We start from the raw sequence: 27956 nt of genomic DNA, 5'->3' as shown, positions 1-27956 counted from the left end.
TTACCATCGTTACATGCTATACACAAATGAATGTAACTCAACGATAATTAACATATATCTCAGATCTAGAGTCGTGCGTTCGATTCTTCTGTACTCAAATAGTTTTGAGAGAGGGTGCTCCGCGAAATTATATAAATTAAAATGAAATGAAAAAAAAAGGAGTTGAAACTTTGGGGGAAAAAAAGGAATTGAAACCTTGAGGCCCAAAGTGTTTCGGGGGTTTCATCAATTCAAGGCCCAATCAAGCAGCCACCATGTTTCCCTAGTTGTCACGATTCATGTCAATGTGCTCGAATCACTGCTTCAAGCTTCTGTTCATCGCTCAACTTCCAAACCCAGCAGAAATCTGGAAAAAGCTCGACTGTATGTTGAATTAACAAGTCGCCTACCTGCTTAATTCACCTCCCCGTCCTGTGAAGCGGTCAGTCATGGTTTATGCTTCCTCCATTACCGCCTTCATACTCATTCTGAAGCTAAAACCCCTCTGTCACTAACCCCTCATTACATTTTCTTTGATTTTGCTTTTTGAATACCATTTCTGGGTTCTTTCTCGTTTTGTCGATACATTGATGCAAAGTTTTCTCTCTGTGATCGTTTTCTTTCTGCTGCTCTAATAGGAAGTCTTTGAATGCTGGCATGGCGTTTTGTAGAGCTGCGAAACGTTCCCTAGGATTTGTGATTTCTAACAGGCTGGTGAATAACGCAAGTCGGCATGAATTTTCCAGTTGTGCTACGAATAGGACCTTTGTGGTTGAAGGCGTTCAATATGGAAGTTCAGTTCCTTTCTCTCACAGTGTTTTTTCTGCTCTTAATTTGAAACTTAGTCTCTTGAGAAGATTCAGTGTTGAAACCCCCGCCGGTTCGGACCAGATGAGTCTCATAAGGCAGCTGAGAGAAAGAACTAGTGCACCCATTAAAGATGTCAAGGCTGCTCTTATTGATTGCAGTTGGGATATTGGTAAGGCGTAGAGATAGTTTTTGAAATTTTTTTATGCTTTTGGTTTGTTTTGCTGATTTCTAATGTTTATAACTTGGAAGTACAGAAGCAGCACAGACGGAACTGAGAAAAAGAGGAAAGGTGCTGGCACTGAAAAAGTCTTCTCGAACTGCCGCTGAGGGCCTCCTTGCCTTAGCTCAAAATGAAACCAAAGCTGTTGTTGTTGAACTTAACTGCGAGACTGACTTTGTTGCTAGGAATGAGATTTTTCAATACTTGGTAAGTCTGTGAGTGTCTTCTTTATTTTTATGGAACATTTCAATTTGAATGCGTGTGAATTACAATGCAGATATATAATCATGTGGAGATTGTACGAACTATTCCTGTTTTAACCTTGTTCTTTTGTAAGACATCGTATTATTTTTGTCCCAGGCCCTATCTTTAGCAAGGCAAGCATTGTTGTCTGGAAGCTCAGATAATGTTTCTGGGACATTTCCTGTTGGACTAGAGCAATTGGAGGTAAGATGTTTGTCAATAATTTTTGTGTTCTTATTGAATGTTTATTTGGTGCCATACTGTAGACATTTATGCAAGTAAATGATGGATGGCAACTAGCAATTATCGGTGGTATGCAGTCAGAAATCGGCAGTTAGGAGCCCTTGAAAAGCTATTTTCCATCGACTTCTTAGTTTTCTTAAATTTATAATATACTTGGTAAAGGCCAAATTAAATTTCATTTCATCTACTTCATTTGCATCATTAAGAAGGTGCGTTTCAAGTAGAGCTCGCGATGTATCCCACCCTCTCTCATCCTCTCCGTCCTTCTCGCCGTGAACGATGATTCTCCCACCTTACTACGGTGAAAATGGGGAAACTTTCAGTAAAGATTGAGAACAAGGTCTTTACGTGTAGCTTAGACGAGCGAAAAGGAGGCGGTTTCGTTAAGATAGCCGAGAGACATGGAATAAGGTTTTTCGAAGTTTCTTTGGAAGAAGTTGCCGGCTGCCGCAGTTTGGATTGCTGGCAGTGTTGAAGACCTTCTATTGACTCCTCAAACCCAGAAGTTTTTCAGGTAGATGACTTGCAACAGAGGTTTCATTTGGGTACCAAAAACTTCAAACAAGAGAGGAAGCTTCTTGGAGTTGACGAAAGTTCAAAGTTTTGGAGGGAAAAGGAATATTGTGGTCCCGTCGGATGAAGAATACAAAGGTTGGACAACTTTCCATAAGCTGCTCATCGATTTTTTGAATGGGAAAAAATCGAACAAGAATGGGATGTCAGGGAGCCCCTCCCCTCCGGAGACTCGCCCAAGGTCAACGAAGCAAAAGTCTTTTGCCGACGTACTAAGAGCAGATGTGCAGAAAATAGACAAGCCGGCCACTTCCCTTAGTTCGTCGTGGAATGTTAAAAGTACTGCAGGAGAAACAGAGGTTCGCAGCCTAAATTGGGAAGACACAATCGTAGTTAGTGACGCACAGAGACTTTCACAATGATTGGGAAAGAATTCGGGGAATAATCCAAGAGCAGACTGAAAGCAAGTTGATCATCAACGCCTTCCAACTGGATAAGGCCTTGCTAAAATGTTCTACCACATAACTTGCTCGTCTTCTCCTAAAAAATAGAGGATGGGTTACCTTTGGGCCTTTAACTCTACAAATGGAAGCCTGGAATCCGCAACTGCACGAGCGCTCTTTCGTGGTTCCTTCTTATAGAGATTGGTAGAAGTGAGAATCATTCCCCTGCATCTATGGAGTTTGGCAACTTTTAAGGCAATAGGAAATGCTTTGGGAGGTTTTCTAGACTATGCCAGCATTAATTCCTGCCTTAATAATTGTTTGGAGGTGGCTTTAAAGGTCAAAGGTACTATTGCGGGTTCATTCCAGCAGAAATAACTATTGTTGATGGTTTTCACTCGTTTCAGGCAGAGGTGGTCTCTTTCGAAAACTGTGATTTTTTGGCCGGAAAAGTCATCAGAGTTCATAGGGATTCTCACCAGAGGCTGCAAGAGCGTTCTACCAAGTTGGTAACAACGGCTCAGGGGCTAGTACAACGAATGCTTGGAGAAAATCCAGGACGGATAGCATTACCCAGTGGTGAAAATCTGGTACCCTCCCTGTGTGACAGGACAAATAGGTGGCTCCCCTGATGCCCCTTGTACGACGGACTCGACAGGAGCCTGCCCCCCATCTTTTGTCAACTCCTTATCTCAAAACGAAGCAACCACAGGCACATAGACCAAAGCAAAGGACAAAGAAAGACCTGTGACTCAAAACTTTCAAAATTTTGTCTTTTCTACTATGTTGGCCCCACCAAGCCTTTAGATGATAAGGTTGATGACCCTTATCGTGATTATCAAAAGCTAAAAGGCAAAGGTAAGGCTGTTTCATTTTCAAACAAAAATCACACCCGTTTTTTTCCAGAAAAAAGGAAAGATACACTCTACAGATGACAAAGGAAAAGACAAAGATTCAGAAAAGAAAGAAAAAGGGGAAGCAGATTCTGAGACTTCAGCGATGAGCTTCAGCAGTGTGGAATTAGAATGTGTTGAAGCAACCCCTTTGACTGTTGAACAGGACGACTTACCAGAAGGTTTTTCTGAATGTTTTAAGGAGTTGGATGATTTGCAGCTTTCAGGTCAGATTGTAGAAAGGGACCTGACCATTTGTGAGGATTCTCGAGTAGAATTGACAGAATCCTCAAAATTACAAAGAAAAACTAAAGTAGTTGTAGTCAAGCAGAGATGGGGTCAACAAGAGAAGGAGGCCACAGATTCCTCTGAGGATGAAGAGGACGATAGAACCAGCCACCCTTTCTCTAAAAAAATGGTAAGAGATTTGAAAAAATGGCACATGTGCATCTGACCCATTTCCAACAAAGGAAGTGCTTCGGTTAAAAAAAAGACGAGGGGATAACTAATTATCTCAGATATGTGGAGAAGGAGATCGAAGTTGAAGAGTTGCAAGTAGACGAGGGCCTTACGGTGTGCCATGAAGATTGTTTCCTGGAATGTTAGAGGGATTGGCGCTCCCCCCCAAAAGAGTGCTCATCAAAGCTCTGTTGTAAAAAAACGGGCCCGATATAGTCATTCTTCGAGAAACAAAGATAGCTTTTTTGATAGAAGGCTGGTCAAAGCCATTTGGAGTTCGAGACATGTTGGGTGGTCTGTGCTGGATGCAGAAGGCTCTTCGGGTGGAGTCATTGTCACGTGGAATCAACGCACAGTCCAGGTGATGGATTCCATTCTTGGTATTTATTCGGTTTCTGTTCTAGTTAAGTTAATTATAAAGATTGCTTTCAGGGTTGGGTGACAGGGGTTTACGGTCCTTCCACTCCCAAAGGAAGAGATGATTTTTGGCAAGAAATTATCGACTTCATTGGCTTGTGCTCAGATTTGTGGTGTGTAGGTGGAGATTTTAATGTTGTAAGAAGGACAGGGGAGAAGTCAAATGGTGGAAGATTGACAAAAAGCATGAAGAATTTCAATACGGTCATCGAGGAGCTTGACCTTTTTGATGTTCCCATGAAGAACTTGCTGTTCACGTGGTTTGACTTTAGGGACCGATCGATCGCCACCCGCATCGACAGATTCCTTCTCTCGAGAGGTTGGTTGGAAGCCTTTAAGGAGGTCGAAATGGTGAGACTGACGAGAACTACTTTGGACCATTTCCCTTTGCAGCTTAAGCTAGGAAACCAAAAATGGGGTCCTTCCCCTTTTTGATTTGAAAACATGTGGTTGGACCACCCATATTCCATGGCAAATTTACAGGATTGGTGGAGTTCGTTAAAGTATGAGGGCTGGCCGGTTTCGTGTTCATGTCAAAGCTAAGGGGCTTAAAACAGAAACTGATTACCTGGAACAAAAAGGTCTTTGGAACGGTTGAAAACCAGATGAGGCAGATTCAAGGGCAGATTGATGAGCTTGATAATTTAGAAGAACAGGGAGGTCTCAATGCCAACTTGCATACAGAGAGAAATGAGCTAAAGGCTGCCTTTATGGATTTAACATTGAAGGAGTAGAGGAAATGGGCCCAGAAATGTAAGCTCGGGTGGCTTAAGGAAGGGGATGAGAACTCCAATTTTTTCCATAGACGGGCCTCTGCTAGAAAATCCAAAGCAGTTATTTCTACCATGGAAAAAGAGGATGGCTCGTTCTTGACTTCAGAAGTTGAAATTGAGCAGGAAATTGTGGGGTTTTTTGAAAAATTATATGGAAGCACCACTGGTGATAGATTTTTGGTGGATGGTATACAATGGGATTGCCTAAGTGAGAGTTGGGAACTATGGCTGGAAAGACCGTTTGAAAAGGAGGAGATTCACAAGGTTGTTAGCAACTTTGGAAACCTGAGGTCCCCAAGTCCGGGTGGCTTCACTAATGAGGTTTTTTTTTTTAAAAGCTTGGAACATTCTCAAAGACAATCTCCTAAGAGTGTTCCATGATTTTTTTCAAAACGCCATCATAAACCAGCGCACCAAAGAAACATACATTTGTTTGATTCCGAAGAAGACGAAAGCTATGAGAGTTGGGATTTTAGACCAATTAGTCTTGTGACCTCCTTATATAAAATCATTTCTAAGGTCCTAGCCGAAAGACTTAAAAGAGTTATGTCTTTAATCATTCATGATGCCCAATCTGCTTTCATTGAAGGAAGACATATTCTAGATGCCATTTTGGTTGCAGCTGAATCAGTGGGTGATTGGAAAGTCAATAACAAATCTGGTTTCATCTTAAAGTTAGACTATGAAAAGGCCTATGACAAGGTGGATTGGCTTTACCTTGATGCAGTCCTTGAGCAGAAAGGTTTTGGGCAAAAATGGAGGAGTTGGATCAAAGGCTGTTTGTCATCTGCTAACTTCTCAATTATGATCAATGGGCGGCCTCGAGGAAAGGTTCTAGCTAAGAGAAGACAAGGAGACCCATTGTCCCCTTACACTTCACTTTGATTGGCGATTCTTTTAGAATGGTCCATTTTTGCTGTCAAAGGATTTTCATCAAGGGGTTTGAGATAGGCAGTAGAGAAGTGGAGATTGCCCACTTGCAGTATGCAGACGATACGATCATTTTCTGCCTGAATCAAGAAGGTATGCTTTCAAATTGGTGGATGGTGATAAATATTTTCCTTCTAGGTTCTGGTCTTTCCATAAATCTGAAGAAAACAGCCCTTATTGGCATAAACGTGGAGGAGGAGCTTTTAAGATCTACTGACAGTGTTTATGGTTTCAAAGTGGAAGAGTTTCCTTTTTCCTATCTGGGCATTCCGCTGGGGGGCAATCACAAAAGACTCTTATTTTGGGAACTCATGGTGGACAAGGTGAGAAAGAAGATAGATAAATGGAGGAATCTAATCCTATCCAAGGGTGGTCGTCTTACTTTGGCTCAATCAGTGATTACTAGTATTCCACTTTACTATTTTTCCATTCTTAAAGCCCCGACTGGTGTAGTTAGGGAAACAAAAAAGCTTACAAGAAATTTCCTATGGAATGGTGGTACTCAGAAGGGCACATGCAATCACTTGGTTAATTGGGGGGAAACGTCCCTCCCTGTACAGTACGGGGGTCTCGGAATTGGAGGCCTTCAACAAAAAAACAATAGTCTTCTTCTTAAGTGGCAGGAGACTAATGCCCTATGGAGGAGGGTGATAGCCAGTATCTACGGTGAGCCTTTACATGGGTGGTCTACTATTCCCCCAAGAGGGAAAGCTCAAGGGAGACCTTGGTTTGATATTGCCAAAAACAGTAGGTTCTTTCACAGATTTTTGATGTTCAAAGCGAAAAGTGGGGAAAGAATCAGTTTCTGGAATGACAAATGGATAGGTGACAGCATTCTTCGAGACTCTTTCCCGCTCATCTTTAACGTATCCATGAAAAGGAATGCTTCAATTGCTGATTGTTAGAAGGAGGAGGAGCAAGATAGGGACTTAAGTCTTCACAGAGGGCTTTTTGACTGGGAGGTTGATAGCTGGTTGGATCTTATTCAGAGGTTGGATGCTGTGCAGCTAGGAGAAGTGGAAGATACAGCTCTCTGGATGTTGGAAAAAGAGCAAAAATTTACCACCAGATCAGCCTTTATGAAATTGGCAGAGTGCACTCCCTTGCTGAAGGTCCCCCTCATTGCATCCATTTGGAAGTTCAAAATTCCAAAGAAAATTAAGGCCTTTCTTGGTCAATGGCTTATTGAAGTTTAAACACTCATGAGATTATCCAAAAGAAATACACAAGCTGGGCACTCTCCCCTTCGGTGTGCAGCCTCTGCCTTTGCAGTGATGAGACCATTGACCACCTAAGAAGCACGGATACGGACACGGGACACGGACACGGACACGACAGGACACGGCGATACGTCAACTTCTAAAAAACTAGGACACAGACACGCTGGGTGTCACAACCATACTAGTAGAGAGTAGGTTGTGACGCCCACGTAGTGTGCAAGTGTCAGCGACAAGCATATGTCGCCCATCGGGCCGAGAGTGAAGTGTCGTGATGCGACCAAGGAGGATGGTGCATCACCTATCACACCATATGGATGTGCTCAAGAATGCCTAGAGAAGGCATATGCAGAATGCAAAGCGAAGGCGACGTCAGTGGTGTCGGTGACAAGCTCAACGGGGGCCAGTTGGGGCCCCGGGCCACGACCCTAGAAGTTGGGGTTCCGTCGAGAGTTTGGACGAGCGGCTTTAAAGTTAGATGCATATTAGTGAGATATGTAAGCACGCCAAGTTTCGTGTCAATCGGAGTTCAAACGTGCACTCTACGTTGGCGAGTGACTCCTCGCCACTTTCGACGTTCATGCCTGCCAAGTCAAGTTTGCCTTAGAATGTACCTTAGGGGGAGACATGGTGTTGGCTCTCCACCACCCCTGGGCCATGTCAGGGCCTAAGTGAGCCACCCCATGGCACATGCGTGTGTCATGGCGAGGGCGAGCGTCTACAAGACGAGTGTCTTGGGCGACTTCCGTCGAGGATAGAAAACTCGAGGACAGTGTCGGGCGGCACGGGTGTGCCGGCATTGCGCCTCGGTCCATGTGTCGGAGGTTGCACCACGGGGGTCCCTATGCGGTACGGTATGCTCGAACGACACGGCACGAGCGCAAGAGTCGTCGTACCACGATAGTGTCTGGATGGCTGGATGTCCGGAAGGTCCCGATCATTAAGACAAGCACATGGGTCGGTTCTCGGTATGCGTGCCCAAGTGAGCAGCGAAGCCCGATGACATCCCGACGCTCGGGGTGACATCCTAAAGTACCGGTGGGCACCCGGTAAGTGAGAAAAAGCTAGTCTTGGCCCGGTAAGCGGCAAGACTCATCCCGGTTGCCAAGTTTAGTCATTCCTTGTCCGGAAGTCGGCAGGAATCATCCAGGCAGTACTCGGTAAGGCCGTTTAGCCCGTTATTGACTAGTTTCTCGGCAGGAATGGTCTTAGAGGCGTCCGTTGGACCCGATAAGCTAGTTCTGACATAGTTAAGCGGCAGGAATCTCCCGGTTGTACCCGGTTGGCGTTTTAAGCTCGCTCTGGCCCCGTTATTGGTCAGAACTCATCCCGGTAAGGTCCTGGCTCATCGTAGGAGCGGGACGATCGAGTGACCGAGAACCAAGATGGTTGAAAACAAGTTGCGACGTCGCGTTCAGAAGACCTTGGCCTAGAATAGAGGCAAGGTAGAGCCGTGGGACTTGGCCTAGTGTAGAGGCAAGCCGGCTAGAGTCGCGTTAGAGTTTAAATGCACGTACGGGCGACGTGCATTGCCGAGTCAAGTGAGAATTCCGCTGCAAGTGAAGCTCGGTCGTGGAAGAAAGAACCTCGCCTAAGGTCCGACGAAGCCACAAAGGGGCGCGAAAAGTGGATTGGAGCTAGAGTTCCTCGTCAGGCTGGCCATGGTCGAGCTTAGATCATGGCGCCGCACGGTTGAAAAATGTACGATCGTGACACTGGGGATACGTTATTTATTTATTATTTTTTTTAGGATATAGGTAAATTTAACATAAAAATGCTAAATATACTTCGCTAAAAAACATAAATGTCAAGTAAATTTATTGGGTTGAAGATGTACCCACTAAAAAGCATAAAAATAGTAAATGTAATCCACTAAAAAAATCCTAGAGAAGGATTTGAATTTGATTATTGGGTCGAAGTTGTCATCCTAATTTAGTAAAACATATGAAATTAGGGAAAAAAGGAAGTAAGAATAGAGCTTATTTAATTTAACTCACACAAACAGAAGGGTGGGTCACTAGGTAGCGTTTTCAGGTTTTTTTTTTGTAGTTTAAGTTTTTGAGATTTCAGCCAAACTTCTTGGACTTCCAAAAATTGGGCTAAGGAAACAATATTTTTTTATCTGGAGTGTCCCTCCCGTGTCCAAAACGTGTCCCAACGTGTCTGAAATTAAAATAAAAAATTTAATATTCGGACACTTTAAATTGCGTGTCGGATACGTGTCCGGAGCGTGTCCGGACGTATCCGTGTCGGACACGTGTCCGACACAAACACTCCTCCTTTTTTGCCGTGTCCGTGTTTTATATTTGACCACCTTTTCATTCACTGTCCTTTTGCAACAAGATGTTGGTCTTTTATTCTGGAATCTTTTGGCATTTCTCTATGCTTTCCTCAGCAGATTGATGGGTGGCTTCATGAATTACTCACAGGTGGGTTTCTGCTCTGTACTTGGAATTTCATCTAGTGTACCAATTACTGTGGCGGTTGGTAAGCATGGAGCAGACATGTCTTTACAATTCTAACGATCATAGGTTTTGGTCCCTTGAGTTGCGTAGTTCCTTTTTCACACCCATAGTTCCCTCCCCTACTGTTGTCTCTCCCTTTTTGCTAAGATTCTTAGATTGCTACCGTGGATAGATACCACCCATATGTCTTCAGTTTCACCCTCTGCCTGCATTGGTGTGTCCTATATGGAGAGGCATTGGAGGATCAGATTGATATAATTTGCTCTGTTTGTTTTCAGGGAAGATCTGGGCAAGTTTCTGTAGATCTTTAGGGTGTCCATGGCAGTTCATCATGATGGACTATTGTTCTGATTTGAAGGCCTTTCTAAATCCTCCCTTCAAGATGAAAGGAAAATATTTTTAGTAGGCTGCAGTATTTATTATTTTGAGGTACATGTGATGTGACTAGAAGGAATTAGTGTTCTCAAGGTGGAAGGTGCAAGCAAAGGCAATGTCCTTTGGTCACTTGAAGCCTGAAGGTGAGAGGCGCACAAAATGTGTTGCTCAAATGCAATGAAGTGGGCAAACTTGTAAAAATAATTAAGTAAATATTATATGAACGATAACTTGTAAAGAAAATAAATACACAACATACTAAAAATATTGAACACCAATATTTAAGACATAAAATATGTAGAGATAGGGAGGGGATTCGGAGTTGGTTTAGAGTGTGTGATTCAACGTCCCTCTTGGGGTGTACTGGTAAGCTTGTTAGTGACTTTTTTGCCCCTTTCGGTAGCCAACAATTGGTGCTCTGTCTTGTAATTTTCTTTTTATATATCCCTTTTCTTGGTTCTGGGCCATCATTTTTTATGTTTGGGGTACGTGTCCTCTGTACTTTCATTATCTTTAATGAAGTAGTTTTTCTTATCGATCATAGAAAATATAAAAATCTGCTTGTGATGTCACGTGATTATTGATTCCCAAACCCTAGTGATGAGAGTACTCTTGTCTTGATTGCAATGATGTAAACTGCTGTAACTCCACTGGTGTATAAATGACTGATAGCCGTGCTTGTATCTCAAGTCCTCATAAGTCACAAATAACATTTCCCCTTTGAATGCTTCAGAATCATATGCGAAGGGATATTCTAATAACTTGGACCGTGTTTCATTGAAAACCTTGGATTATGTTCTCACAATTTTGATCAAAATCAGATCAGATGCAAAGAGATACTTCGCTGTTGTTGTTCATCATTTCTCATTAAAATTGTATTTGAATATTTTATTTATTTATTTATTTTATTATTATTTTTTTATCTAATATATATTTGTATATAATGGAATTCTTGCCAGGGAATGAAATTAAATCTCGACCACCCGAAAATTAGTGGAGAAACAACAGCTCTTAATGCAATTACTGAAGTGGCAGGAATAATGGGGGAAAATATTAAGCTAAGACGGGGATTTTCTATGTCTGCATCTTCAACTGGTGTTATTTCTACGTACCTCCACACAAGTCCTCGGCCAGGTGCTCTGGTTTGAACTGCTTTGTCCTGTTTTAAGGATGATATATCTTCCATACTTGCTCTTCTGTATCAAGATGTTGGGATGAGGGCTTATCATCATTCGACTAGAAAGTGGCAGTACCCCTTGACTCTAAGGGTTTCCTCTCATATTTGCTCACGGGTCACCCTTTCAGAAAAGAAAATGAGCTCCTCTAGAAGCACATCATTAGAGCTTTTCTTTGTACAACATGGAATTAAAGGAATCATAGGCTTTTTACCGAAAAAGAGTTTCCATATGATATACTCTTTGACAACATTATTTTTCATGCTATGGTGTAAAATGTCATCTCTCTTTCATTCTTATAGTTTTGATTCACTTTTGGCTAGAAGGTTTTTGTGACTCCTTTGGTTTGTGGTTTTTTTTTTTTTTTTTTTTTTTTTTTAATTTCATACATCAATGAAATTATCTTTTCAAAAAAAAAAAAATACATATATTTATTTTTCCTTGGTTGACTGACATTTAGGTATTTCAATTTCAAAAACACACACACACACATATAATTCATGGTGCATGCTTTTGCACTTAGTCCAATTATGGTCACTTCATGGATAGTTGAATACTTGGAGCGGCTCCTAGCCTTCTTTTCTTTGATAATTTGCTTCAACTTCATGAATTTTGTGCATAGATACAATTAAGACTGGTTTTTTTTTCTTCTTTATGTCAACTAAATGACATTCTGCAAATGGAAAAATTAGAGTGGACCAAGTTTGATACTTTTCTTTATCTTAACCTTAATTTGGTGTAATTTCCAGGTTTGGGTCGTATTGCTGGAATTCTATCTCTTGAAGTAGAGGGCGGTAATTCAAAATCAGATGCTCTTCAACGTGTTGGATCAGAATTAGCAATGCATATAGTGGCCGCAAAACCATTGTTCTTGACAAAGGAACTTGTTGCTTCTGATGCTTTAGAGAGTGAACGTGAAATTATCAAGTCTCAGGTTCGTGTACTGTATACGTCTTTCTTGAATCTTTGCCTTAACGCTGGATGCTATGGAGCTATTAGAGTGAGGTTGAAAATTAAGTCTTCCAATACTCTCCCATTATGGCTTTGGGATGTTATCGTTAGAGGTCTTTTCTTTCATTTTCTATTATCTTCTCCACACCCTTTTCGATATCAACATGTATATATATATTTTTGTTTTTTAACCGGATACTAACTTTTCATTGAAGATATAAAAAGGAACAAAATGTTCAATGATACAACTCTTGAAAGAGTGAAAAGAAATGAAGAAAACTGAAAAAGTAATTACAAAGGACTAATAAAAGTGCCCCAATTATTAAAAATAAGAACAGGGGAATAATTCGAAAAGGAATCCATAAGAGAATACCAATGAAAGACTTGAACTTAGCAGAATTAAGACAATTAAGACAACCAAGTGCTCTATGCTTTCCTTCAAAGATCCTCAAATTTCTCTCAAACAATAATTCCGAAAGAAAACATTTCACAGCATTAATCCACAAAAAGCCCCACCATCGATGAGGGATGAAGAAATCCACATAGCAATTGAGGCAGATTAACTTCTGCCCTGTAGTCCAATATTGCCTTACACATCTATCAACTCTTTTTAGGGAAAAAATCATTTTTACCCCTAAATTTGGCAAATTGTATCAATTTTCTCCATAAACTTTCAATTTCATCAATTGAACCCTAAGTTTTGCAATTTTTATAATATATTCAATTTCTGCTAATCGACCCACTAATTTTAACAAAATAATGTAAAAAACTCGAAACTTCACTAACCTAATAAAATCAAGTTTGGTACAAAATTAAGTTTGATTAATGAACAAAATTGACCTAAATAATTATGCCAAAACTTATAAATTTTTTTTAAAAAAAAGAAGAAAAAAACAGCTATAGTGTCATTTTTGTTTGAATCCTTCGATTCTGTACCAAATGTATGTTTTATAATTCATTTGACCAATATGAGAATACTTTTTTTTTTTTTTTTTTTTTTTTTACAAATTTTCAAACAAAGACTTGTTGGAGGGTAAAACTTGCAAAGTTTTTTAAAGTTTGCTACACTTATCCTAGTTTAAGGTATAATTTGATGAAATTGAAAGTAGGGTAAAAATTTATACAACTTGAATAGTTCAGGTTAAAATTGATATTTTCTAAAATTTTTATTTGGATTAGTTTGCTGATCTATTGTTGCTTAAAAATTGAATTAGTTAACACTCCAATTGTGCACACACATGAAAAAGTCTTCAAACTCACTAGGCTTCAGTTAGCAGTAAACCTGATCTATCATCTGGGGGATGAGGTCATTTGGGAAAAAAGTGATTGAAATCCAAGTGTGTGTGGGTGTGCAGCTAGAATGCGAATAGAACCCTAATTTTTATTAACACGGGCCTGTTTTTAGACAATAAGATCATCTGGGTCATTCCAAGGTATTAAGGTTATCTGGGTCACTCCTCTCATCGAACTCAATTGACTACTTACTTTTGCATAAATGTAATTCTTTTTTCCCTGGAGCTGGTCTAAACAATAAGATCATCTGGGTCATGTCAAGGTATTAAGGGTTTTTAATTTGTTGTTATTATTATTATTATTTTTTGAAGAGAAATGATTTCATTAATGTAATGAAATGAGAAAGATATACAAAAGGAGAAAAAATCCCAAACCAAAGGAGTTACGAAAAAGCTCTCCAATTGGTTAAAAGAGATATAAAACTATAGTTTTGAAAGATAGGAGAATATTTGCACCAAGATACACCAATGACAATATAGATTCGAAAAGACTGATGATTGATAGTGCTTTTCATTGGAGATCCTGCGATTTCTTTCCAACCAAATAGACCAAAGCATGGTCCGAACAAAATGCATCCAAAGGATTTTAGCTTCATTAGTAAAAGGGTGTCCTGTGAGAGTGGAGGATAAGAGGGAGTGTAAGTCTGTCAGTAGAACCATAGGCCATCCAAAGAATGATAAGAGAGAATCCCAGAGCTTGGATGAGAAGTTGCAAGAAACGAAGACATGCCCCAAAGATTCACCATGCTGCTTATAGAGAACCCACCAATGTGGAGAAAGGCGCATAAGTGGCATCCTCTTTTGTAGCTTATTGAGAGTATTTAGTGCAAACAAGCTAACCTCCCATAAGAAAATTTAATCTTCTTTGGGTAGTGATCTTTCCAAATTGACTTATAAAGTAAAGCATCGTTGGCAGAGGGTGTGGGATTTAACATGTCTTAGAGGAGAGAACTGGTTGTGAAAAACCCCGATGGTTCCAATCTTCAAAAAATTCTGTCACTGTCCTGGTTGAGATGGATGGTAGACTATAGTCAAACTGTGTTGAAGCGCTCATTTATTTCTGCATCTTTGAGGTTCCGTCTAAATCTAAGATCCCAAGAGTTTGTTGCCGTTGACCATAAGACCTTTGTTGGAGTTTAAGACAAAGAGAAGGGGGGAAGCAGCACACAAAGGCACATGCTCTAGCCAGAAGTTTGTGTTCCATCACCTACCTTAAAGTAGCTTTTGTCCATGACAATAGTTTGTTGTCTGAGGATAGATTTCCATGGACCACGGGCAGATGCTACGGAGTGGTGAAGGGAGTTGTAATAGTTTTACTGTCTGAGGATAGCAAGGTATTAATGTTGGTCAATTTTGCATAAATGTAGTTAAAAAGTATATGATAATTTTCCACTTACCAACATTAAATTTAAAATAAACATGTAATAACTTTCCAAAGGAGACTACTGGGAATCATCCCTGGAATACAAAATTATATATTCTTAAGAAATTATATTGTGATAAATGTGTCTTTGTCTAGTTGACCCATCACCATGTCCATGTAGAGTCGCATATTTGTCTCAAAATCCTCCAGTGATTAGGGTTTTATTTTATAAACTATAGAGCACATGTATGTTTCATTCTTCACCAGCGTTAGTGATACAGATTTTGTTTTTTATTTTTCTGGATGAATTGTGAAGTTGATTTGTTTGTCGTATTTGATCTCTTATTTTAGTTATCATATCATTTGTGACAGTAGTTTAATGCAATATTTATGTAAATGGTTCATATATCAGGCGGAAACATCCGGAAAACCTCAAATGGCCATAGAGAAAATGGTTGAAGGTCGTTTACGAAAGTACATGGAAGAAGTCGTCCTAATGGAGCAAAAGTTTATTGTCAACGACAGTATAAATATAAAGGTGAAAATCATTTGCAATTTGTGCCTCTTTATGTATTTCTCTTAAATTTATGGTATTAGTACATTTGATTTCTTAGGATAATACCATATTAGTTCATTTATAGATTTTAAAGTTGTTCTAACATTTTATTTTGTGTTAATTAGATAGATCGACACAAGTGTAAGCTCTAAATTAGATACTCTATTGATGATATGAAATATACAAAATGATCTTAAAGGCTGGATTACAAAATAGCCTTCCAGCTAGAAACGAGATCATTGTGATTGTAGCTTGTAAAAGGAGAATAAAAGCATTTACACCAGCCAAAGGCTAATACAATAACTCTATAAAAAAACATTAAAAGGGAGAGGAGTGTTGTTTAAAATCCTATTCTTCCTTTTCATCCATAAGCTCCAAAGAAAAGCCACGATCAGCTGAACCCAAAGAATTTCTCCCTCAATTGGGACCCTGTTCCAAAAAAGACGACCTTGTGTTTCAGCTTCCTTAAAACAGAGATGGCAGCCGGTAGGGGAAAGAGTGATGTAGGGAAGCCTAGATACACTTTTAGATTACAGGTTCAAGTACTAGTGAGAACTAGCTAGATTATTAAATATTTTCTGCATTTTTTTGATTTTTTCCAATGCATGTAAGGTGGGTGGATGTCCATGGGACTTTTATCGAAAAATTAATTGTATTGTGTGTTTCCAGAAAAGATGCCTTGAAGTTTTTTGTTAATGACGAGAGGAGGTAAATGTTACCATCAAACAGGCCAACCTTAACATCTTAAATACTATCTTCTGTTTTTTATTGATAGAAAGGTCGTCAAGAATGTGTGGAGCTCTCGAAGAATCGGTTGGGCGGCTCTCGATGCTGAAGGATCCTCGGGAGGCATTCTGTTAAGGTGGAATGAGGATGCGATAGAAGTAGAAGATTCTTTCCTAGGGAGTTTTTCGGTTACTATTCGCATTAGATATATTAATGGCTTTTCCGACTGGGTGACAGGGGTGTATGGCTCTTCATCTTACAAAAACAGAGAGTTTCTGGCAAGAATTAGTTGATTTGGCAGGTCTCTGCTCGGAAGAGTGGTGTATAGGGGGGATTTCAATGTGGTCAGATCCCTTTTGGAAACTCGCAGTATGCGGACTTTCAACCAAATTAAGACATTATGGAGGTTGAAGATATCCCGTTGAAAAACGGTGCTTTTACTTGGTCAGACCTTAGGGATAATCCAATCAGTACTCGTATAGACAAGTTCTTTTTGTCTTCTAGATGGATAAATTACTTCAAAGAGGTTACGCTGTATAGGCAGGCTAGAATTACTTCAAATCACTTTCCCCTCCAATTTTTTTTTAGATAAGAAACTTGTATATTCCGAAAGTAAGACAAAAGGAACAACCTAAGGGCTGGGGTGGAGGAAACCCCACCAAAAAGAACTAAACAACCGCTTTCCAATTGTACATAAGCATGGAAAGGTCGTAGTTGTAAAAGAATTTGCTATAGTTGATGCACCACCAAGAGGCAGTGTGCTGTACTTTTCTACAAAAAAATCTCAAAAGAAGAAGACTCGTCTTTGAAGACCCGAAGATTCCTTTCCAACCAAAGGTGCCAAAGGAGAGCTCTCGAAGCACATTTACACAAAAACTTAGCTTTTTTAGGCAGAGTCCAGCCATGCAGGGTCTCGGGGCTCGGCCAACCAAGCATCTATATGATTAGGGAAACAAAAAGACAACCTGAAGAGATCCATGATAAAGAGCCACCCTCGAGCCGCAAACGTACAGTGAATGAAGAAATGATCTATTGATTCAGTGTTGGCCATACATAAACAACAAATAGAGGGGGAGAGCACCCAATTGCTGCATTTCTTTTGAAGCTTCTCATGAGTGTTCAAGCTTCTGTGTGCTAAGGACCACAGGAACACCTTGACCTTTCTTGGAGAGGCAAACATCCAAATAGCTTGAATGAGAGAAGATTTCAAAGGGGGAGTACATTCCACCATCTTCATACAAGCAGACCTAGTAGAAAACTTTCCACCATTGCCAATAGACCAGCCAACCCGGTCTTCCCCTTCCCCTAGGCGCACTGTGTCGATGGCATGGATTAGACCCATCCAACTTTCTATTTCCCAGTCAAAGAGGCCTCTTCTGAAGCCAAGATCCCAATCGTTCTCAGAATTATTCCAGCAATCGGCAATAGAAACCCGCTTTTTTGTAGAGATATTAAACAAGTTGGGAAAGGAGCTTTGGAGGGTGTTTTGTCCTATCCACTTGTCTTTCCAGAACTTGATACAATTCCCTTTTCTCGCTTTGAACTCCAAGAACTTAGAGAAAAAACTACAATTCTTCATTATATCGAACCACGGTCTCCCTTTCGCTCTACCTTTGTGAGGAAGAGTGGCCCAACCATGAGCCTCCTCCCCATAGATGCTCACTATAACCTTTCTCCATAAAGCTTCAGGCTCTTGAGTGAACCTCTATAACCATTTTAAAAGCAAACTGTTGTTCTTTTGCTGAAGAGGTCCTATTCCAAGACCACCATAAAGCATGGGGAATCCCGTCTTACCCCAATTAACTAGATGGTTACACGAGCCTTTCGAAACTCTGCCATTCCAAAAGAAGTTCCTAGTCAACTGCTCAAGGTCTTTTATAACCCCCACAGGAGCTTTTAGAATAGAAAAGAAATATAAGGGGAGGCTAGTAATGACCGATTGAGCCAGCGTTAATCGACCCCCTTTAGAAAGAGTCAATAATTGTGTCATCAGCATACTGTAAATGGGAAATCTCCACTTTCTGGCGGCTTACCTCAAAGCCTCTAAGAATCCTTCGTTGGCTGCAATAATGAACTAGACCCAATAATGAACTAGACAGCTGAAGGAATCACCCATCAAAGTAAACAGAAAGGGAGACAACGGGTATCCTTGACGAAGGCCTCTCTTAGCCATAATCTTACCTCTAGGTCCACCATTGATAAGGATGGAGAAATTTATTGAGTGCAGACACCCTTTCATCCAACCCCTCCATCTGTTCCCGAAGCCTTTTTGCTCTAGCACCAAATCGAGGTAAGTCCAATCAACTTTATCATAAGCTTTTTCATAATCCAACTTTAGAATAAAGCCAGACTCTTTCCTTGCTTCCAAGTCTCTAACAGCTTCAGAAGCTATCAAAATAGCGTCAATGATCTGTCTCCCCTCCACAAACGCTGATTGGGCCTTACTTATAACTGAGGGCAGCACTTTTTTAAGTCTGTCAGCTAGCACTTCCGAAATAATCTTGTACAAAGATGTAACAAGGCTGATCGGTCTAAATTCCCCCATCTTCATTGCCTTAGACTTCTTCGGAATCAAGCAAATGTAAGTTTCATTAGTGCTACGATTAATAATGCCAGTTCTGAAAAAGTCTTGGAACTCTCCTAACATATCATGTTTGAGAATGTTCCAAAGAATTCATTTGTAAAACCATCGGGGCCCGGGGACTTTAAATTACCTAGACTGAAAACAGCTTTTTGGATCTCTTCCATCTCAAAAGGACGTTCAAGCCATTCTCTCCAATAGTCCTCCAGCTTGTCCCATTGCACCCCTTCAATCAGAAAGCGTGTGACCTTCGGCTCACCATATAAATTCTCATAAAAGCCAATTATTTCATTCACAATCTCCTCCTCAGAGGTTAGTAACTCTCCATTTTCTTTCTCTAGCATTGAGATAAGCGTTGTGGATTTCCTAGCCGAAGCCCATCTGTGGAAGAAGTTTGAGTTTTCATCCCCCTCTTTAATCCATTGTAGCTTGCATTTCTATACCCACTTCCTTTGCTCTCTAATTGTTAAGTCCAAGTAAGACTTTTTGATATCTATTCTCTCTTTCCTTTCTTCTTCGGAAAGGTGACCTGCCTCCTCAATCTTATCAATAGCTTCCAGTCTTTCCTCACACTTTTTCAACAAGTTTTCGACTACCCCGAAGGTTTCTTTGTTCCAAGATCTTAACATACATTTGAGGCCTTTTAGTTTGGACATAAAAACAAAGCCTGGCCCGCCCTCAGAGGGCAGAGCATTCCACCATAACTCTACACTCGCCTTAAAGGACGGATGATCTAACCACATGTTTTCGAAACGAAAAGGAGCTTGGACATAAAAACAAAGCCCGGCCAGCCCTCAGAGGGCAGAGCATTCCACCCTAACTCTACACTCGCCTTAAAGGACGGATGATCTAACCACATGTTTTCGAAACGAAAAGGAGCTGGACCCCATTTATGATTACCGAGATTCAACTGAAGAGGAAAGTGATCTGAAGTAGTTCGCGCGAGACGGACAAGCTCAATCTCTCTAAAGGCCTCCACCCATCCTTTGGAAAGAAGGAACCTATCAATGCAGGTGGCCGAAGGTCTTTCTCTAAAGTCGGACCAAGTGAAGGCCCCATTCTTCATAGGAACATCGAAGAGACTTAAATCATCAATCAGAGTATTGAAAAGCTTCATGCTTCTAGTTACCTTGCCCCCGTTAGACTTCTCTTCAATTCTTCTGACTACATTAAAGTCCCTCCCTACACACCAACAAACTCCACAAAGGCTGTTGAGATCATAAAGCTCTTGCCAGAAAGCCTCTCTACCCCTGTGCCTTGCTGGGCCGTAAACGCCTGTGATCCAACCGCTGAGGTTGTCTTTGTAGCTAAATAAAACAGAGACCGAAAAAAGACCTACCACTGTGTCCTCCACCAGCACTGAGTTCTGGTTCCACATAATAACTACGGCACCCGAAGAGCCCACCGCCTCCAACTCAACCCAACCAATATGTTTGGAGCTCCAAATGGACTTCACCAGCCTTCTGTCTATGTTCTGAAGTTTGGTTTCCTGCAGGATAACCACATCCGGATTAGATCTAACTAAAAAGGACTTAACGTGAGCTCGTTTGGGGGTAGCACCCAGACCCCTGACATTCCATGAAACAACTTTCATTGGGAAACCGAGAGTCCCTCTTCCAGCTCATTCTCCTCAACTTCAAATTCCTTTTCTAAGGCCCGCAAATAATTTGTAATTTCTCTAGATTTCTTCTTAGCTGCCGCACTTCCCTTGGTGGAAATAGGTCGTATGCACATCTTCCATTTCCATAAGTCCCTCACAAATTTTTTTGGGAAAGGTGGTCGTGCTCCAGCTTCTTCCTCACTCTCTGAGTCAACCTCTTCTGAGATTTGGAGAGCAAGGTTTTTTTGGGCAGATTCTTCCTTATTACTTTCTTCCTCAATCTCCAAAGACAACATCAAGCTAGAGGGGGCCATGTCTGCTGCTCTTCTTCCCTAAAACAAGCAAAAAAACCATCAGGTATTTCACCCTGCAACTCGGTTTGTGCTACAAGGGTTGCCTCCACCATTTCCTCCTCCACACTAGTCACACTTAGAGCCACTACTCACACTTAGAGCAGAAGAATCAGACGTGAGATCTCTGTCTAAGGAGGGATTTCTTTGTCCAATTTCCTGACTTGTATCGAAATCCGTGAAGCATATTTTCCCTTTCTTTTGGAACAATCTGGTTTGATTGTTTTTAGAAAAAGTTACAGCCTTTTTTTTGTCTTTTGTTACAGCCTTTTCTTTGTCTTTCGTGTTTATCTTCACACCTTTTGAGGAGGACCCTGTCAGCAGCCTACTATTATCGTATCCGCGTTGCAGAAGTCAACTTTGTCTTTTTGTTTTGCTGTCTTAGTCGTGGGCCCCACTGTCACCTTATCACTTCTTTCCAAACTCGTGCAAGCAACAGTCTGTTGTATAAAAGTGTCCATCGGGTCAATCACTGCTGAATGTCTCAAAAGATGGATTGGGTATTTGATATTAACCAGCGGGTAACTATTACCTTCCTCAATTCTCCATCGGTCCACCAAACTAAATTCGGGATTTGTGTTTCCTTGGTGAAAAGCTCTAGCTGCCTTCAGCGAGAAAGATCCGTGAACATGGACATCTTTTCTGGCCAGCCATCTGTTATCTTCAAAAGAAACCACTTTGGATTGGAAGCAACTAGGGCCATCCATCGGACTGACTTCCGCCGGAATAAAACCACAATAGTTTCCTTTAACTTCAGTTTCCCCTTCAATTAAATCTGGGAAGCCAGAAATGGGGTCTGACTCCTTTCATATTTGAGAACGTTTTGGCTGGAGCATACCTCTTTTCTTCCTATGGTTGAGTCGTGGTGGGGGGATCAAACTATTTCGGGTTGGCCTGGCTTTGTCTTTATGGAAAAGCTAAAAGGCCTTAAAAAACAGCTTATCATATGGAACAGAGAAACTTTTGGGCTGATAGAAAATTCAAAAAGGGACATTGTTGCTAAACTAGAGGACATCGATAGACAAGAAGGCTGCGGAAACTTGTCGGTTGAAGCGATGGGTCGTCGAGTGTCCCTCAAGGCAGAGCTTCTGGATATAACGCTGAAAGAGCAGAGGATGTGGTCCCAAAAGTGCAAACTGAGTTGGTTGAAGGAGGGAGACGAAAACTCGAACCTTTTTCACAAATGGGCTTCGGCGAGAAAGAGCAAGGCCATTATCAGGTCTTTGTGGGACATAAATGGTAACGAGCTGCAATCTGACAGTGGGATCGAAAACGAAGTGGTTGAGTTCTTTCATCAACTCTATGCGAAATCAGAAGGCAAGAGATTTATAGCTGATGGGCTAAATTGGTCCCCTCTCCAAAGTGATTTGGCAGAAAGTCTGGAAGCTCCTTTTTTTGAGGAGGAAATATGGAAAGCTATTAGTAGCTTGGGCAATCTAAAATCACCAGGGCCGGACAGCATGACGATCGAGTTCTATAAAAAAGCTTGGAACATTCTGAAGACAGATTTAGTAAGTGTGTTCCAAGAGTTTTTTGAGAATGGGATAGTTAACAAACGCACTAATGAAACCTATATTTGCCTTATCTCAAAGAAGAAGCAGGCTACCAAGGTTAGTGATTTTCGCCCCATAAGCCTCGTTACTTCGCTTTATAAAATTATAGCAAAAGTTTTGGCTGCAAGGCTCAAGAAGGTTCTTCACCTTATTATCGATGATGCCCATTCTGCCTTTCGTTGAGGGTAGACAGATCCTGGATGCTATGCTTGTGGGGGAGTGGAATGTTTCAAACAAGGAGGGGTTCTTGATAAAGATCGATTATGAGAAAGCTTACGATATGGTTAATTGGGATTTATTAGATGCGGTCCTTGTTAAAAAGGGCTTTGGCAGTAGATGGCGGAAGTGGATCCGAGGATGCTTGTCTTCAGCTAATTTTTCCATTCTTATTAACGGTCGGCCGAGGGGGAAAATTCGTGCAAAAAGGGGTCTTAGGCAGGGAGACCCTCTCTCTCCTTTCCTTTTACCTTAATCGGAGACTCTTTCAGTTGTCTTGTGAATTATTGCTGTGAAAAGAGGTTGATTCGAGGTTTTGAAGTGGGAAGAACGAAGGTACTTGTGTCCCATCTGCAGTATGCAGATGAAACCATTGTCTTTTGCCCGGGCTACAAAGGTAATTTGGTTAGTTGGTGGAAGATTATCTCTTTGTTTACAAAAGGCTCGGGGTTGAGAATCAACCTAGCCAAAACCTCTCTTATCGGGTTGAACAGTACAGAGCAGAGAGTAGCTTTGAAAGCTGGCCTTTTTGGGTGTAGAGCCAAAAACGTCCCCTTTGTATATTTAGGGCTCCCACTTGGTGGAAATCACTGCTTGATGGCTTTTTGGAGACCTTTGGTGGAGAAGTTTAAACTCAAGATGGAGAAATGGAAGAAGCTTTTACTCTCAAAAGGGGGCAGATTAACCTTGGCTCAGTCGGTCCTGAGTAGTTTACCTATCTTTTATTTCTCACTTCTCGAAGCTCCTTCGAGTGTGACAGTAGAATTGGACAAGATAGTCAGAGATTTCTTTTGGGAGGGGGGATCATCTCACCCGTGCAGGAATCTTGTCAATTGGCAGCAGATTTCTTTACCTGTGAGACTTGGCGGTCTAGGCTTTGGGGCTTTTAGACAACGAAATAAAGCCTTGCTGACTAAGTGGTTATGGAGGTTTATGAACGAGAAGGAGGCCCTTTGGAGGAGGGTGATAGCTAGCATCTATGGAGTCGATACCAGAGGGTGGATGTCTCTTGAACCAAAGGGAAGAGCTAGAGGAAGACCGTGGCATGACATTGCAAAGTTGAGTGTTTTCTTTCAGAAATTCTTGCTTTTTAAACCTGCTAGAGGGGACAGCATTCGTTTTTGGCTAGATGCTTGGACTGGTGCTCTTCCTCTGAGTCGGGTTTTTCCAGACCTTTATAGCATTTCTTCAAAACAACATGCTTCTTTACAAGATTGTTGGAATGCTGATCAAAATGGATGGGATTTGGGCTTTAGAAGAGGTCTCTTCGACAGGGAACTAGCCTCATGGGATAGTCTTGTCCAGATTTTGGATCTTGTGTGTTTAGGTGAAGGGTCAGACAGTGTGGTATGGACTTTGGAGAAGGACGGGCTGTTTTCTACAAAATCTTCTTTCTTAAAATTGGTGGAGTCGAATCCCAAGATCTCGAGTATTTTGATCAAAGGAGCTTGGAAGAATCTTGTACCTAGGAAGATTAAGGTTTTCCTCTGGTCGCTTGTAAATAGAGCTCTAAACACTTATGAGAGGCTTCAAAAAAGATGTCCAGGGTGGTATTTATCTCCTTCTATTTGCTGTCTTTGTTTGGGTAGTGGAGAAACACTGGATTATATTTTTCTGCACTCTCATTTTGCTATGAGGCGGTGGCAGAACCTGCTAGTTTTGTTCTCTATATCCACGTGTTTTCCAAGAAAAATAGACGAATGGCTTAAAGAGTGTTTTGAAGGATGGTGTTTTAAGGGCATTCGAAAGGAATTATGGGGTTGTGCTGTTAGATCTTTGGTTTGGCAGCTGTGGCTAGAAAGGAACAGTCGGTCCTTTGAGGACAAGGCGAATTCTTTTGATTCTTTTTTTTGATAGTGTGCATATTTCAGCCTCTTGGTGGTGCTATAGGAACAAAAAATTCTTTTGTAATTACAGCCTCTCTCAGATAGTTTAAGATTGGAGAGCTTTCCTCTTTTAGTTTTTTGGAGAGGGACTCCTTGTCCCTTGTCCTTAGGCTGTTTTTTTGTTTTGTTCCGTTTAATGGATGGTTTCTGTCTCTTATCAAAGAAGAAAAAAATACTATCTTCTGTTTGAGAATGAATTCACTCGTTTGTTGGCTTTGCTTTCTAGGAATGATTAATGAGATCCAAATTTGGTGTTTGAAGAGCAATAAAGAATAATTAACACAGTCGTTTCTTGTTAAAATTTTTTTCACTATCTTTATTCTCGATAAGGACTTCTAGATTCAAAATGTGATATTCTAGTAGACATTAGACAAGGAAATGATGACAATAGGAAAGCTCCTAAAGGACTGTATAGAAATGTTCGTCCATTATTCTTGATAAGAGCATTGCATTGCAATTTTTTCTATGAAATGTCTCGGGTTTGATGATGGGCACATAAGGTAGGATTCGAAACAGGAAAGATAGAAAAGTAGCATTTAAGATCCAATTTGGTAATATTCTTGTTTCTAGTTTCTTGTTTATTATGCATTCTTTTAAGTCAAGAATGATAAAACAATATATTTATTTACGTTTTGAAACAAAAATGGAAACGGGAACAATAAACAATAAACTTATTTTTGTTGTTTCTAAAATTTATATACAATTTTGAGAATGTTTCTAGAAAATGAGAAAGAAAGACATAAATAATTGTCAAAATGTATAGGTTTCTTAATAAAATTGGAAAAGAGAAATAACAAATATGAATATTACTAAACGGCCCCTTGATTATTTCTAAAATTTATGCATAATTTTAAAATATTTCTTAAAAATGAGAAACTAGAAACAGGTGTATTCAAAAACTAAAAACGAGAAATAAGAACCTTACCAAATGGGCCATAAATGATTAATTCTCTGAAAATAAGTACAAGAAGACCACTCTGAACAGAGATATCTGAAGCTGTAACTTCATGGTAAATGAGTAGGAACTTTTTATTAGTAAATTATTTATTTTACCTATGCATATTTCTTCCAAGAATGGATTATTATGTGTCAAGTATGTTGTACACGTGTATATTTGTCATGGAACTCTAATGAACTATTTTTCAGACATTGTTGGATAACCTGTCCAAGGAAGTGGGTTCGCCAGTGAAGATTGGGAACTTTCTAAGAGTGGAAGTCGGGGAAGGAATTCAAAGGTACACATATATGCTCTACTTACATACGTATATTAATAGTGGTCTTTTGACGTATCATTCTTTGTGAGCGAAGAATTTAACTGACCAGCTACGCTCTCTTTATTTACTTGAAGATGCTTAGTCCAGTTTGACGTATCATACTCATATAACTTTTATTAGTAACATCCTAGGCTTGGAAACTTCTCTGAAATAAGAAATCAAAACCTAGAATTAGTAAGGTAAGAAAAGGAGTTCCAAGTTGGCTATGGTGGAAGAGACTATGATTACTTTCTTTTTCTTGACAAGAAACAACTTTTCGACTAACGAGAAACAACTTTTCATTAGTCGATTACTTTCTACTGAGCATCAGAATTGTTTATTATTCATTTATTTATTATTATTTTTTTATAAGAGACCAGATATATAGATCAAAAAGGAGAACGCTTTAGTGCAGGAGATGAGAAGGCCCCTCCCAAAAGAGCTAATACATTACATCGATCAAAACTAAACTGTAGTTACGAAAGAAACTTCTATGGTTTAGACACCAAACTCACGGTCATGTCTCTTCAACGTTTATGTTTAATGTAGAGTTTCAAGCAATGTGGGTTCTGACTTTTTTCTTTAAGGAGTAAGCTTTTAGATGAAAGAAACTTTATAAAAAACATAAAAATGTAAAATTATGTATTTCTACTAAAAGGGGAAAGCCTCCGACTTGCTGTCTTCTGGGTCCACGCCTGAGGGCAAGCATAGGTGTCAGAGTGCAAAGTTTTCGACTCCTTTGGTTCTCAAGGCTCGCTCTCCCTTATAATTTCACACATCAATAAAATTGTTTCTTATACAAAAAAATAAAAAGGGGAAAGAAACTGTCTAAGAATTGCGACTGACACAAATATTTTAATGGTCATTTTGTCCTCATAATTAATATCACTAACAAAACCTTCTTTAAATTATGTCTTCAATATTATTTTCTTATATCCTAGTGGTAAAGTCTAAATTACCTAACTCATGGTATGTTAGTATCAAATACAGAAGTGAATGTTTAAGAACAAATACAGAAGTGAATCTTTATATTTCTTAAGAAATACAAAAAGTGGATGTTTGTAATTATTCCTTAGGTTTAATTTCTCTAGATTGGAGCTCGTTCTTTTAGTTTTACTTCTTTTGTTGGGTTATTTTTTTTATGCCATTTTGTATTCGTTCATTCTTCTTTGAAAGCTCGACTTTTTCATTATAAAAATGTTTATATTTCTTAAAAATGGACAACAAATTGATATTATTCTTCTAGCCATCTGATGGTGCAAAGGCTCCAAGCATTGGCACATTGTAATGGAGGCATAAGGCCTCTCATGATCCGAATACAACTTTCAACTCAAGAGTTTAGAAGTCCGAGCCTTGCCTTGAGAATTGAGTGAGGGCTTAACCCTCAAAAGCGTTTAAAACATTGGTTTCAAGCCAAAGTTCTTTAAATAATTTCCATGACACTGTATTGACATAACTTTTCTCCCTTATTTTTTATTACGAGGAGCTGATGAATAATTTAATTTTTTTTTATGAGAACTTTCCTCCCTTAATTTTTTGTTATTTTCACTGTAAATTACAGGCTGGAAACATCAGATGCATCTGAACCTGTGGCTCAGGCTGCATAACTATAGGTAATGCTTTTGCTAGGGTAGATTTAAAGTATCTCTTGATAAAGTTTTTACCCCTTATTTTTTTTCCTTAAGATAAGGAAAATGTCACTTCACAACTTTTCATATTTTTGAAAAAAATATAGCATAATAGTGACTTTTCTTTATCTGTTTTATATTACCTTGAGTTTGAGTTTGATTTGGATTATGAAATTTTGTAAAATTTCAAACTTCTTATTATATTTAAAAATACATATTTCTTTTATGCTATTTATGTAAATGCTTCTCGGAAAATTTACCTCACAGCATAAAATTATTATGTATTTGAAAAAATGTTACAACTTTTTTCAAATATAACATAAGTGTGATTTTTCATATTTCATTGATGAAGTTTTGCACTAATTATTGGTTTATCCAGATATTTAACCAAGATAATTGTCATAATCACTAATTAATGCACATTGTACATTTTATCATATTTGTTATTAATTTTTTTGGACCGTCACATTTGTAATATTGGGTCTGCTGTCTGCACATTTCAGAATTCTGCTACTAGCTCTCTACAATTTCTCTCAGCATCTTAAAGCTTATTTCTTGCCAAAATGTTCCAAGCTCCCTCAGAACACTGCAGAAATTTTTAAAGCCCAAGCGAGCAGGGATTTTATCCCCCTGTTCTTAGCATCTCAAAAATTGTATGCATAAGAAAGAAATTATTTTGGTAACATGTCTGCATTTTTTTGTTGGTATTGTTCATATCTGATTATAAGATCAACTGATCAATAAATTTTGAAGCCTAGTCAGTTAAAGAGTTGATGTTACTTCACCAAAGACTGCTATAGATTTATGATCTGATTTACTATTTAATTGTGAGACAACATTCTGCTT

At 39.8% G+C, this 27956-nt stretch overlaps 1 protein-coding gene across 2 annotated transcripts; it reads left to right on the top strand.

Annotated features, from left to right (window-relative positions):
- The first annotated feature begins 261 nt into the window (after positions 1-261).
- LOC111013235 (translation elongation factor Ts (EF-Ts)) lies at positions 262-27956 on the top strand. Of its 2 annotated transcripts, none has more exons than XM_022287644.2 (10): positions 262-421; positions 618-958; positions 1044-1216; positions 1370-1456; positions 10940-11114; positions 11905-12089; positions 15174-15299; positions 25376-25464; positions 27044-27095; positions 27614-27956. In XM_022287644.2, the coding sequence occupies exons 2-9, from the start codon at positions 637-639 to the stop codon at positions 27087-27089; spliced, it is 1203 nt and encodes a 400-aa protein (XP_022143336.1). In that variant the 5' UTR covers positions 262-421; positions 618-636; the 3' UTR covers positions 27090-27095; positions 27614-27956. The 2 variants fall into 2 exon arrangements, with proteins under 2 accessions (XP_022143336.1, XP_087983849.1); XM_088127723.1 differs by having other exon boundaries at positions 262-431.

This window comes from Momordica charantia, assembly GCF_013281855.1.
Source record: "Momordica charantia cultivar OHB3-1 chromosome 8 unlocalized genomic scaffold, Mcharantia_2.0 BLBB01000008.1, whole genome shotgun sequence".
NCBI classification, from domain to species: Eukaryota; Viridiplantae; Streptophyta; class Magnoliopsida; order Cucurbitales; family Cucurbitaceae; genus Momordica; species Momordica charantia.
The sequence above is the reverse complement of the archived record's forward strand: the minus strand, read 5'-3'. Positions and strand labels throughout refer to the sequence as shown.

Excerpts from the sequence above, each read along its gene's own strand:
- LOC111013235 (XM_022287644.2), top strand. The coding sequence starts at position 637 with ATGGCGTTTTGTAGAGCTGCGAAACGTTCCCTAGGATTTGTGATTTCT. Across the intron at positions 1,217-1,369 it reads ATGAGATTTTTCAATACTTG|GCCCTATCTTTAGCAAGGCA; the intron begins GTAAGTCTGTGA and ends TTTTTGTCCCAG. Across the intron at positions 1,457-10,939 it reads TTGGACTAGAGCAATTGGAG|GGAATGAAATTAAATCTCGA; the intron begins GTAAGATGTTTG and ends AATTCTTGCCAG.